This window comes from Lepidochelys olivacea (assembly GCF_965140295.1).
Source record: "Lepidochelys olivacea isolate rLepOli2 genome assembly, chromosome: 1".
NCBI classification, from domain to species: domain Eukaryota; kingdom Metazoa; phylum Chordata; order Testudines; family Cheloniidae; genus Lepidochelys; species Lepidochelys olivacea.
The window spans coordinates 169,232,804-169,246,382 of NC_140411.1; the positions used below are offsets into that span (position 1 = coordinate 169,232,804).

A 13,579-nucleotide genomic window follows, 5' to 3' on the forward strand; every position below is an offset into this window, starting at 1 on the left:
TGCACTTTGATGCTTAAATTGGCACTATATGCCTAGTTTCTCCACATGTTGTTGGAAGGACAGACCTGTAAGCATAGCCTTGTTGCCGGCACCCAGTGCCAAGAGGCTGAACAACAGCTTGGGTGGGTCGTTACCCGGTGTGCTACACCCAATAATCACAACGGGGTGGAGAAGCAGAAAAGTTTATTTGAAGCTTCAAAAAGGTACAGGGAGATTTGAATCTCAAATCCTGTACACAGAGCAGGAAATTACACAGGCTTTTATACATCCTTTTCCCCAGCATACTTATCTAATAGCAAGCTGCCCCAAGTATCCATATACCAGCCAATCCAGTTCCCAGCTGTTCCCTGGTTCTCTGTATCATTTGTTAAACTATACATAAAGCTGCTTTATTCAGCATTGTTCTTCCATATCTGCCCTGTTTGGCCTTGCTTAGTTTCAGGCAGTCTGACTCTGCAACAGATTGTTGCAGATTCTCAGTATAACTGCTGTGTGTGCCTCCAGGCGGGGGGGCCAAGGACACTTGGGCCTAGTACGCAGAGCTGCTGCGAGTGCCTCCAGGCAGGAGGCGGGGCCAAGGACACCTGGGCCTAGTGCGAGGGGGCTTCATCGACACTCGTGGTCTTCCATCCCCTCGAGTTACCTAGTGGCCATGCCCCAGTGTCCCCAATAGCCTTATCCAGCACTGCAAATACCAAAACAACACAAATGATGGAATTCAAAACATATCACACTGTGTAATCTAAAAACATTTGAGTTTGAAACACAGGGTGAAATCCTGGCCCTATTGAAATCAATGGGATGTCGTGAGTGTTCCCATTGATTTAAATAGGGCCAAGATTTCAGCCATCATTTCTATATTGGCCCCATCCTGCAAACCCTTAGCTGACCAGCTCTTATGAGCAATCCCATTGATTTTGGTGGAATTATATGAATTAATATTACGTAAGAGTTGCACGATTGGGCCTTACACTTGTGCTTACATCTATTAGAATTGTGTCTTTTCATTTTTTCCTAATTTCTTTATTTAGGAAACAGCTAAAACATGGCCAAAATGACTAACTTGGAAGAAGCTGAAGTACAACTTTCTGAGTTAGACCTACTTTCTAGTATGTTTCCTGATGAAGATGAGTTTGTTGTGACTGACCAGCTGGCTGTAGCAGAACTAAAACAGTATATTGATAATAAGACTTCAGAGATCCCATCTTCAAAAGTTCAGTTTACACTGAATGTAAAGCAAGAGGTTGCTGATGCCACTATGGTAATGTAGCCATATTTTTGAAAGAAAAGAAAAAAAAAAAGACATTTCAGATCAGATTTTAATGCCTTTTTTTTTTTTTTTTTTCTTTTTAGGTAATGCTTTCTTTATTCTGTGCTTTACCGTTTAACTACCCAGCTGTTCTACCAGAAATTACTGTCAGGTACTGTCAGAAATTACTAGACAGGGAACTAAAAGCTAAAATTCACTAGATCAGTACAAACATAATAGCAAGAGACAGCCCCAAAGAGCACACATAGGAGTGCTAGCTCCCAGTACAGTGAAATTAGTGTGGCTCCATGTGGACACAGTGGTGGTCTTCCTGTGTGGATCATTTTACAGGACCATTGCCCAAGTAAGGAACATAGGCTCAGAGTCCCAAAGATATTTCAGTGGGAGTTAGGTGCCTAATTACCTTTGAGGATCTGGGCCATAGTCCATCGTGACAATGCTTCCAGTCGGTTCTAACCTAAGAAGTGAAAGGTTGTTTAATAAATCTCATCCTTCTGTTTGGCAGAATATTGTTACTCACTGACCTGCATTATTTCTCTTTTAGTATTTTTGTTTGTTTCTGTTACATTGTATATCTCAGAACACTACTGCAGTGACCATCATAAATTCCCATCTGGGCTTTCCCTGTTTGAAATTTACAGATCTATAGTGCTATATATTAAATCTGCAGTTAGTCCTTAAAGACTAAAATGGGATTTTCTTAGGAAATATTAACTTAAATGTTTTAGCCAAACAAAATGCTTTTGTAGAGCAATATTATACACCAATTCTAAACTAACAACATAATAGAGTTTTTAGAAATTTTGATTTTCCTACCTTTTGAAAAAGATATGCTAACAAAACGTGTTAATATTTTTTCCTTAGGTCACCATCATTAAGCCGATCACAGCAGGTTAATCTGAACACAGATCTAAAAACATACTTGAAGAGAAACTGCAGTGGTGAGGTCTGTATATTAAATGCAAGAGAATGGGTTAAAGATCATGCAGCTGCTTATATCGATAAGGAGCTTTCATCTTCCTCAGAGACGACATTAAGGACTATGCAGTCAGAAGATGTCATTTTCACTAGATTATGGATCTATAGTCATCACATCTACAACAAGCATAAAAGAAAGAATATTGTTGATTGGTCTAAGGAGCTCGCTCTGTCGGGGTTTAGCATGCCTGGGAAACCAGGTGTTGTTTGTGTAGAAGGCCCACAGAGTGCTTGTGAAGAATTCTGGTCAAGGTTTGCTTTTTATGTACTATATTCTGTTTTTAAGTAACATTGGTAGTTAGAATATTGTGCTTGTTATGTTGTGGTTCTGTACATTTGGCAGAAGATGGGCAACTCGTAGTACTGGTAAAATCAACATCTTGTCTATGAAAAGTAAATATTTTATCACAATACATTTACACCTCCCACCTTCTGCCACTTCTTATGGACATCAGGGCCATAAATTAGCCAGCAAGGGGTTCTCTTTGCCAATTTTTTATATTGCTTTTATTATTTGTATTCTTGTGTAGTATAGACCTGGTTCAGCTCTGCCCATTTAGTAATAAAGAAAAAGGGTAAGAAAATTTCTAGCACAGACAAGGTGGAAGTGTGCAGTTATATTTAAATCCCAACTTTATTGACTGCTCTGTGAGGTATAAGGCTAAGTGCCTTTGATCATCTGGCAGATATGGGTGTAAAGAAACAATGCTCTGGTTCTAGGAATGTTTGCAGGTATGTTTGACTGATTGGCTAATGAACTGTAACGTGTATACCAGATATCTACACAATTTAAATTTGTCGATTTTCCTTCTTTCATAATACCTGCTTCAAAAAAACATGCTACATTTTATCGATGCATATTTCCCTCATTGTTTTCAGAATCAGAAGATTAACATGGCGGAGAATTTTAATTCGCCACAGAGAGGATATTTCTCTGGATGGGTCACATGCTGAGATGCAGAAACAAAGAAAATTCTCATCTTTTGAAGAAAAAGTATTTGATGCGCCTGGTACCAGAGGAAAGCATATGGATCTGGGGCAGCTGTATCATTTTTTAGATGAAAAGGGGTGTGCTGATGTTTTTCAGATGTACTTTGGAGTTGAAGGATGTTAGATCAGCAAGGATCCAATCTATGTACTTGAAAAATTATGTGACAGTCTTGGGTAAATTATTCTTTTCCCCTCTGAAATAGTTGATCAGGGAGAGAAATGGATACTTCTGCTTTATAAGATGAATTCAGTTTTCCATGAAAACGAATATTTTTAAATAATGCTCGTGAAAATGACTACATCAATGCTTTAATATAAACATATTTTAAAGGGAAAGATATATAATGATGCTAATTACAAAGACAACTTTTTGAGAGATGCTGTATACTATTTATAATCTGAACGATTAAAACTTCACTTTGGAGAAGTTGATTATATCTATGTAATATAGTAAAAAAAAAAGATCCAAACATGGGTGTGTGATTTTCCAGTGATTACAGTTATTTTAAGCAGGCATCTCTGGAAAGAAATGTTGTCTTTTACATAATTGAACATTGTGTTTACAAACACTACCAGCAGATGTTTTGATTCCAAAACATTTTTAAAATATTTTCTGCTTATAATACTTTCAGTTGAACATGGTGCTTTATAAAGATAGGGGTAGATCCTCCAAAGCCTTACTCATACGTCAAGTAGTTTTATTGACGCCAGTGGGACTAGTCACATGAATAAGGACTTCTCACATAAGGAAAAAAAGATTTGCAATGTGGGGCCCTCAGGTAAGACACAGTGGTTGCTCTAACAAGTTTATAATTGATTAGTTGAATTCTATTATTATTTCTATTTTAGTAGTGTTTAAAAGCTTTGATCAGGATTGGTGCCCCATTGAGCTAGCCACATACAAACACATAACAAAAAGATGGTCCTTGCCCCCTGTCAAGGTTCCTTCCCCCACTCTGAACTCTAGGGTACAGATGTGGGGACCTGCATGAAAAACCTCTTAAGCTTATTTTTACCAGCTTAGGTTAAACTTTCCCAAGGTACAAATTATTTTACCTTATGGCTGCCACCACCAAGAGTCTAACAAATATAACAGGGAAAGAGTCCACTTGGAAACGTCTTTCCCTCCAAAATCCCCCCCAAACCCTACACCCCCCTTTCCTGGCGAAGGCTTGATAAAAATCCTCACCAATTTGCGTAGGTGAACACAGACCCAAACACTTGGATCTTAAGAACAATGAAAATGCAATCAGGTTCTTAAAAGAAGAATTTTAATTAAAGAAAAAGTAAAAGAATCACCCCTGTAAAATCAGGATGGTAAATACCTTACAGGGTAATCAGATTCAAAACACAGAGAATCCCTTTAGGCAAAACATTAAGTTACAAAAAGACACAAAAACAGGAATATACATTCCTTTCAGCACAACTTATTTTATCAGCCATTTAAACAAAACAGAATCTAACGCATATCTAACTAGATTGCTTATTAACTCTTTAAAGGAGATCTGACCTGCATTCCTGCTCTAGTCCCAGCAAAAGCAACACACAGACAGAGAGAACCCTTTGTTTCCGCCCCCCTCCAGCTTTGAAAGTATCTTTTCTCCTCATTGGTCATTTTGGTCAGGTGCCAGCGAGGTTATCTTAGCTTCTTAACCTTTTACAGGTGAAAGGGTTTTTCCCCTGGCCAGGAGGGATTTAAAGGTGTTTACCCTTCCCTTTATATTCATGTCACCCCCCGAAAAGTTTACAGTTTGCAAACCCTTTTTTATATAATTACTCCCACCGACTTAAATAGAAATCATATGATTAAGAAGTACTCACATGGGAGAGAATTTGCAGGATCAGACTGTATAATTTTATGTCAGATTTCAATAAATTTATATACATGAATTCATAAGAAAAGATTGAACTCTTTATTATTTTCCTTAAAGCAAGTATTCTACATTGTAAAGGACTTTGAAAGTTGTGTACATTTAATAAGTAGCACACACTGAGTGTCATGGATGGTGGCGATTAATATATTAGCGGCTGAATTCAGTAATAATCTTGACATTCAAATCTCTTACGTAGGCAAAAAGTGGTGAGAGAGCTTTTGTGGTGCATATTTGATTTCAGCTCACAACACAATTCTGTTTCCTCTTTCAAACCCTGCTAAAGTGTTCGTCTTTAATTGTACTAGAATGGATTTACTTAAGATTAGTAAAGTTATCCAAAGTGTACTAGGGAATTACAGTATTTTCAAAAATATTAGTAGAAGCTATGATTTAAAAAGATATTTCAGTTTGGAACTGTGTTAATGTAATTATCACAAAGATACAGCAGCAATTACTAAAAATGTTCATTTCCCATTTATCTGACATCTACAATCATTCTAATATAGATGTTTGTAACTATTTTTAAGGAACATCATATCAAGCTGTCTTGTTTTTGAAAAAAAGCATTCCAAGTACATCAAAATGTACATGTTTGTGCATACTCCTGTTTTAAGTACTTTCATGCATTTATCATCTGAAAGGCTAAGTCATGACTCTTTAGGAAGCTTTACTGTATGTACTTTCAGATTTCTCTCTGGTTGCCATTTAAATGAAAGTGTAATAATTGGGCCATTTAAGTAAATTGAATAACTTTCATTAATTTCAGTGGGTTTTGGATCAAGCCAAAACATGAAGGCTTAAAGGTATTGAAGGTCAAATAGTCGATTGTAAAGTATGCAGTTTAATGAAGTGTGAGGGATATGGGAGTCTGCTGTGTCTGTCCACACACAGCAGCATCATGGACAAGCTGCCATCTCTGGCTTAGTGGAAACCAGCCAGCACCCTGGACCTTGCATGCCAGCTGGGGAAGGTGCAATGTTGGTGAAGGAAATCCTAGATCTGTGAAAAGCAATATTACCAAATCTTGGGGCATGTGTTGTTTTTTCTTCAAGACCCAGCTCCTGGAATCAAGTGATTTCATGAGAATCTCAACTTTCTTTACAATAAATAAGAAAATATTTCTATCCCTGGTCCCATTATTAAGGACAAAAGCAAAAACGTGCACCCAGTGTACCCGAGGCATGAAATCCAGAGGGAACATAAAAACCTCACATTTATTATTTGTTTAAAAAAACTCATATGATTTTTAAGCCAGTTGATGATGATGATGGGGGGGGGGGCGTTGTTGTGGCCGGGAAAGCAGGGGGTGTCTCACGGGGTGAGGGGGGGCAGTGCGGGCAGGGGACTCCTCCCCCCCCCCCATGGCACGGTCCCCACCTTGCTCCGCGCTGGGGGAGGCTCCCCGGCCTGCAAGCGCCGCCCCCGCCTGGGCCGGCTCTCTGCGGGTCCGTCTCCGGCCGCGTCTTGCTGCGCCGCCGCCGCCGCCATGGGGGGGAAGAACAAGCAGCGAACCAAGGGCAACGTGCGGGTGAGTCCGCCCGGGCCGGGCGGCGGCTTCTCCAGGAGCGGGCAGGGGGAGGCCGCTGCTCCCCTTTGGGCGGGGGCGGGGGTCCAGGCCGCTCCCAGCCCCCAGCAGCAGCGGGGTGACTGGCCCCGTCCCCGGCCTGTGCGGCGGGGGAGGCCTGGGGGGAAAGCGGCGGTGCCCTCCCGCTGGGGTCCCGGCCCCACAGCCGTGGGGGATGCGTGCCTGGGGGTGACGCTGGGCCCGGGGTCTGCCCGACGGGGGGGATCGACCTTGGGCAGAGAAGAGCAGGGGGCTCGCCTGAGGCCGGAGACCTTCCTAACCGGTGTAGCGAGCCCAGTCGGAGCTGCCAGGGTCAGGGCTGCGCTAGGGAAGGTTCGCCAGTGGCAAACCCGGCCGGTGGCGATGCACCGTGTTGTGGGCAAAGAAGTGCCGTTCTGGGTGTCGGTCGTATCCCTTACCCCCAGTGAAATAAACCGGACTGACAACAACGCTTCTGTGCTGGGGCAGCCGCATCTTTTTGGTCAGAGGCCAGTGTTGCAAAAAAAAAACAAAACCCATCTCCTTAGCCGGCGTGGCTGCAGCCGCACAAATGCCTCGTGTAGGCCGGGCTAAAGAGCAGTAGTACTTGCTTCCGTGCGGAAGGGAATAATTCCCTCCCCTGCAGGAGTCGGTGGGTGGCATTCTGTGGACTGTGGTAGGGGGCCGGGAGATCAGGGGGCCCGGAGATCAGGGGGCCCTTATGGCCCTAATCTGAAATTTAACACAGGGGTTCACAGGCCATACTCTAAAGTGGTGGTTCTCAGCTTGGTTACCATTTTGGGCTGGATATGCAGCTCTCTCTCTCTCTGTTATATGGGCCTTGTCTCCACACAATATATATACTACCTGTATGGCCCTGAGGATGTCACATGGGCCACATCTGGTTGCTGATTGGGCCGCAAGTGACCCAGGGGCCTTCTGTTGAGAATCACTGTTCAAAAGTCTGTTTATCATCCACAAGGAAATAATTGGCTAACCAAATTTGTATGCCTGTTCTCACTTTGTTGTTGATTCACTTGGGGACTATGACCTGCAGCCAGCTGGTGTAAAATGGAGCAGGTTGAAAACCCTTTTATATTTAAATTGGGGATGCAGCTTGCAGAGACTCAGAAGGCAATGTGACCATCCTGAAATACAGCACTGCCTTCAGGCGTCTATCATCTCCATAGGCGGATTCTTGTCTGCTAGTAGAATTGGCAGGACTAGCATGATTGCCTGGTATAGCATAGTGACTTTTCATTGGGGTTAGTCACATGCTTAGTTAAGTATGTGCATAAACATCTGTAGGCTCATGACCTCATTTCCTCTGTTGCTTGTGTAGGCCTTTCAGACAGCTGTGGGGAAGAGACGTCTTTTAAGAATAGAAAGATGTGATGACAAATTGGCATGGGTCTTGAACGAATGTAGTACCTGTAATTACACTTAATTTATTTTAAATGTACTAGTTTTCAGCTTCTGTTTTGTATAGGCTCTTCTATTGCCACATCAGCATGGTATCTGAGGCCAAGATCAACAGAGGTATTTAGTTTCCTACCTTCCACTGATTTCAGTGGAAGGTAGGGTGGAGCCTAGATATAGAGCCCCACGAATCTGCAGATATCCATGAACCATGTCTGTGGATCGTGCATGGATGCAGATCCAAATTTTATATCTAGAGCACTGCAAATCTGCGGATATCCACATACTGTATTTACGGATCGGATGCAGATACAAATTTTGTATCCGCACTGGGCTTTACCTAAATACCTCTGTGGATCTGAACCTGAGTGCAATCCAGAAGTGATGTGACATCTGTCATGTGTGGTTTGTTCATTCTCTTCCCAGGGTAAGAATTGTGTGTGCAGTGTAGTGTTTAGTTTGGGTAGGGTTGTTTTTTTTTTTAATATGTACACATTGCTATGTGTTTATATTAGGGAAGGCAAAGGAATGCTGGGAAACGCATCATTATGGCAGATTTTAAATTCACAGAAATTACTTAATTCAAAGTTATGGTGGCCACATCAAGTGTAGCTTAGCCCCCAAGTTTGTAGTAATTTTATGCCTAATGATCACAAAATTTCTATTGTTGTTTTATTTTTATTTTTATTTTTTTTTAAAGAAAACACCAACAACTTGTGAAAGTTAACTGATATTAGTTACACTTTTGTTAAAACTTTGGAACTTGGGCTGTTAATTATTTGCAGTTAACTCAAGCAATTAACTCAAAATAAACTAACTCGATTAAAATATTGTGATTCATCACAGTTTTAATTGCACTGTTAATAATAGAATACCAACTGAAATTTATTATAAATATTTTTGGATGTTTTTCTACATTTTAAAATATATTGATTTCAGTTACAACACAGAATACAAAGTGTACAGTGCACACTGAAGACCCTTGTTAAAAAAAAAAAAAGCATTAATTAAATTTGTGACTGCCCTCCTTGGGGGAGAATTATATGTCTCCTGCTCTGTGGTTTTACCACATTCTGCCTTATATTTCGTGTTCTAGCAGTTTTCGATGACAACCCAGCGCACATTGTTTGATTTAAGAACACTTTCACTGTAGATATGACAAAACGCAAAGAAGGTACCAATGTGAGATTTCTAAAGATAATTACAGCACTCAGCGCAAGGTTTAAGAATCTGAAGTGCTTCCAAAATCTGACAGGGATGAGGTGTGGACCATGCTGTCAGAAGTCTTAAAAGAGCAACGCTTTGATGCAGAAAGTACAGAACTGGAATCACCGAAAAAGAAAATCAACCTTCTGCTAGTGGCATCTGACTCAGATGATGAAAATAACATGCGTCAGTCCACACTGTTTTGGATCGTTATCGAGCAGAACCCATAGTCAGTGTGGGAGCGTGTCTTCTGGAATGGTGGCTGAAGCATGAAGGGACATATGAATGTGTAGCATATATGGCATGTAAATACCTTGCAATATCGGCTACAACCGTGCTAGGCAAACACCTATTCTCACTTACAGGTGACATTGTACATAAGAAGCGGGCAGCATTATCTCCTGTAAATGTAAACAAACTTGTTTGTCTTAGTGGTTGGCTGAACAAAAAGTAGGACTGAGTGGACTTGTAGGCCCCAAAGTTTTACATTGTTTTGAAGTGCAGTTATGTAACAAAAAAAAAAATCTACATTTTTAAGGTGCTCTTTCATGATAGATTGCACTACAGTACTTATATCAGGTGATTGAAAAATACTATTTCTTTTATTTTTTTACAGTACAAATATTTATAATAAAAATAATACTATAAAGTGAGTACTGTACATTTTGTATTCTGTGTTGTAAGTAAAATCAATATATCTGAAAATGTAGAAAACGTCTAAAATATTTAAATAAATGGTATTCTGTTATTGTTTAACAGAGCAACTAAAACTGCAATTGATCACAATTATATTTTTTAATCTCGTGATTAACCGCAATTAATTTTTTTAATCGTTGGGCAGTCCTACTTTGGAACTCATAGATCTGCTATGGAACACCTCAAAGCATCAATCTTTTTGGAACATCTGTTCTCCGGGCCTTAAAGAAGTGTGAGGCATTGATTAAAATAAGCACAGGATTAACTTCACTGGAACAAGTTAGAGGAGAAGCTAAACAAAAGAAAAGCAATAATTTTCAATAATAATGCAACAAGTCATGTGACGTTGTTATGTACCCTATCTGCTCCATTCCCTTAAATCTTCTCTGGTCACCTTTGTGTTTGTTGCTGATAAAATCTTCAGGGCAGAGACTGTGGTATTTTATTTTATTTTTTCTCTAAAAGATTTAACACTTTTTTTGGGAGCTGTATAAATAATACCCAGTAGCAAGGAGAAAGGGAAGTTAGCAAACTGCAAACCAAATGTTTTTTGTGGGGGGGAGTAAATGTTCTCTTATCAAGTTTGCTGTACTGTTGCAGTCCTACTGTAAGTAAACATCTTAATGAACAAAGTTTAATGGGTAAAGTACACTCAGTTATTTTCCTTTTGGAATGGTCTTAATATTTGGGGTTTTTTGCTCTTTGGATTAATTTTATATTGTGAAAATTAATGAAAATATTGATCCTAAGGTTGAAAAATAAAGTTACCATTTCAGATTTCTCTACTTAAAGTCCTGGTTCAATTTCTTAATGATAAGGCATATAATGTGAAATTTTTCCCTTGGAGCAGCAGATCAATTATAAGACGCAAACCTGCAGGCTCATTTCTTCAAGTGTGATGATTTAGGTTGTGCATGAAAATCGTTTCAAAAACCAGTATTTCAGTAAGAAATACAATGGTTTAAAAGGATATGAATAATTAATTGACTTCTCTCTCTTGTTTATATCAGCCCTCCAGCAGTGGCAGAGCTGCAGAGCTCCTTGCCAAGGAACGTGGAACAGTGCCTGGGTTTATTGGCTTTGGAACATCTCAGAGTGATCTAGGATATGTACCGGCAGTCCAAGGAGCAGAAGAAATAGACAGCCTTGTAGATGCTGATTTTCGAATGGTGCTGCGAAAACTCTCCAAAAGAGATGTCATAACAAAATTAAAAGTATGTGTATCCTATTTCCCTTAGTTTACTTTTTAAATATCCTTTAAGAGAAATATAACTTGAAGGTTTATAGGGTGAAATCCTGCTTCCACAGAAATTATTGGTAAAACTCCCATTGACTTCAATGAGATCATGGTTTAAGCCATAGAATCTAAAAAAAAAAAATGGTGACAAAATTAGATGTAACAAAAGTACGTATGAGACATTTCTAATATTCACTTGTGCAAGGGTTCTTTTGATATTTTTCTTGGGAAGAGGAATATTTTTGTGTAAAGTGCTAGAAAGGAATCTACCAAAATAGTCAATTTTACTTTCACACTAGCAAATTCCATAGCATATACTGTAATTTGTTTAGCATCTTTGAAATACTTTTTGTATGCCTCAAAAGCTTGATTTTGATTGTATGCAGTTTTAAGATGTATTGGAAGACCTTTAGAAATGTCTGTCACCTGGTTCTGATCCTACTGGGAATTTACAAGAGTAACTCCACTTAACTAGTGTGTTTCGACCCAATTGCAAGAAGTGAACCAATTTCTAGTTTCATGAGAATTACAGTACCAGGCAGTAGTTGGTAAATTTAGTAAATTTTAAGATATACTTTCACCTGCAATTTTTCTAATCCCACACTGTTGGTATTTTGATTTTAGGCTATGCAGGAGTTTGGGGCGATGTGTAAGGAAAGAGAATCAGAAGTTGTTAAAGGTGTTCTTCCTTACTGGCCAAGAATTTACTGTAAAATCTCACTTGTAAGTATTAAAGGACTTAGGTTATGACAGAAGTAAACCAACAAATAAAATTGCTCTGGGCAGTTTCTGTGGTAATCCACAAGGCAATCAGATCGATACACCTAATTGTATATTTTTGTGGGTTGGCTAGTTTAAAGAAAAAAAAAACTGTTAGAACTTGGAGAAAAGCACTTGGTCCTAAGTGCACTTGGGATGTATCATCAGGGCAATGTGGGGAAGCTTTCATTGCTCTTGCCTGTGCTGTGCCTGCCCTATGGATAGAAGCTTTCAATCACTAGCACATTTAATGAGCATTATCCAGGTTTTTCAGCTTCAGGTTTCAGCATAAGAAAGCTCTTTGTCCACATACATGCCTATGTAGTCAATGAGAACATCCACAGTTCTATGAGATAGGATAAATAATTGGTCTATAGTCTGCATTTAGGGGTTCCAAGGTATTCATATTACATCAAAATATTTGTAATCTTTAGGATACTCTTCAACCTTTGGGAAGGTGTGTAGCCCTGTACACTTATGGAGGTGTAACTAACACCTCTAACATCTTTAATCAATATAACTGTTCTAAGCAAAGTGTAATATAGCGTTGGTGGTTAAACTAAAAAGACAAATACGCTCTGAACAAAACTATACTAAAAGTAGTTTGTGTCTCTTGTCTGTATTCCAGCATCTAAAAAAATCACAGAAATACTCAAACTAACTTATCCTGTCATATATGATTCAAGGTTGCTTTAAGATATGATTCCTCTATTTTCCATCCCCACTCTCTTTGATGACAATACTGTTAATATAGAAAGGTTATTTAAGAAATTGAAGGGCATTCCTGTGATGAAGATTGGATTCTGCAATCTGTATTCAAGCTACTGGTCCCATTAAAGTCACTGAATCAACAGGATTACTTGCACAATTAACAATTAATCCTAAAAGTTAGAAGATATACACCCCAAATCAATTATTAGTTCTTAAGACTTTACTTCTAGACATTATTAACTGAAATGTTTTGCATTGTTTATGACTAATATTGTTTCATTGATGACAAGGATGGGGGATTAGTGAATATAAGCCTTTAGGTTTGGGGTATAATGACTTAATTTGAAACCATACAATTGAATACAGACAACTTATTGTTTTGAGTGGGGGAAGTTGGGACATGATAGCAGAGCAAAAGAATTTGTGCTTTGGTATTCTTGGTATCAGAAAATGTGTTTCTTTTAAAAAATCTTTATTTTAAAACAGGATCATGACCGCCGTGTTCGAGAAGCAACACAGCAAGCTTTTGAGCAACTTATTCTTAAAGTAAAGAAACACTTGGCTCCTTATTTAAAAAGTATCATGGGATACTGGCTTATTGCTCAGTGTGATACTTACTCCCCTGCAGCATCGGCAGCTAAAGTGGCATTTGAGACAGCTTTCCCTTCAAGTAAACAACCTGAAGCCTTAGCATTTTGTAAAGAAGAAGTTCTGAACGTGAGTTTAGAGAATAAATATTATGTCTTTAAAGCTTTATGCAAGTTGTTGTCATCTGTTAATGAAGAGAGAAGGTTTTTTTTCTTGCAAATGTTAACTCATGCATTCTTTGCATTTGCATTCAGAAAGGTATAGTCTCTTCCAACTGAAACTCCTATTAACGCTAATGGAGATTGAGA

At 39.2% G+C, this 13,579-nt stretch overlaps 2 protein-coding genes across 4 annotated transcripts in view; both read left to right on the forward strand.

The window, feature by feature from the left end:
• The window catches only part of RWDD2B (RWD domain containing 2B), a 6,965-nt gene extending 1,838 nt beyond the window's left edge, over nt 1-5,127 (forward strand). For 2 of the 3 annotated variants that reach the window (XM_084646181.1, XM_084646180.1), the window contains 4 exons: nt 1,032-1,261; nt 1,354-1,421; nt 2,135-2,500; nt 3,128-5,127. In XM_084646181.1, the coding sequence (XP_084502307.1) occupies nt 1,046-1,261; nt 1,354-1,421; nt 2,135-2,500; nt 3,128-3,362 (885 nt within the window). In that variant the 5' untranslated portion in view covers nt 1,032-1,045 and the 3' untranslated portion in view covers nt 3,363-5,127. The remainder of the gene's footprint in view (nt 1-1,031; nt 1,262-1,353; nt 1,422-2,134; nt 2,501-3,127) is intronic. The other variant, XM_084646179.1, reaches the window with a different exon arrangement.
• Nucleotides 5,128-6,550: 1,423 nt separating this feature from the next.
• The window catches only part of LTN1 (listerin E3 ubiquitin protein ligase 1), a 41,371-nt gene continuing 34,342 nt past the window's right edge, over nt 6,551-13,579 (forward strand). The window contains exons 1-4 of the mRNA XM_084635791.1: nt 6,551-6,640; nt 10,987-11,190; nt 11,838-11,936; nt 13,170-13,400. Of these exons, the coding sequence (XP_084491917.1) occupies nt 6,599-6,640; nt 10,987-11,190; nt 11,838-11,936; nt 13,170-13,400 (576 nt within the window). The 5' untranslated portion in view covers nt 6,551-6,598. The remainder of the gene's footprint in view (nt 6,641-10,986; nt 11,191-11,837; nt 11,937-13,169; nt 13,401-13,579) is intronic.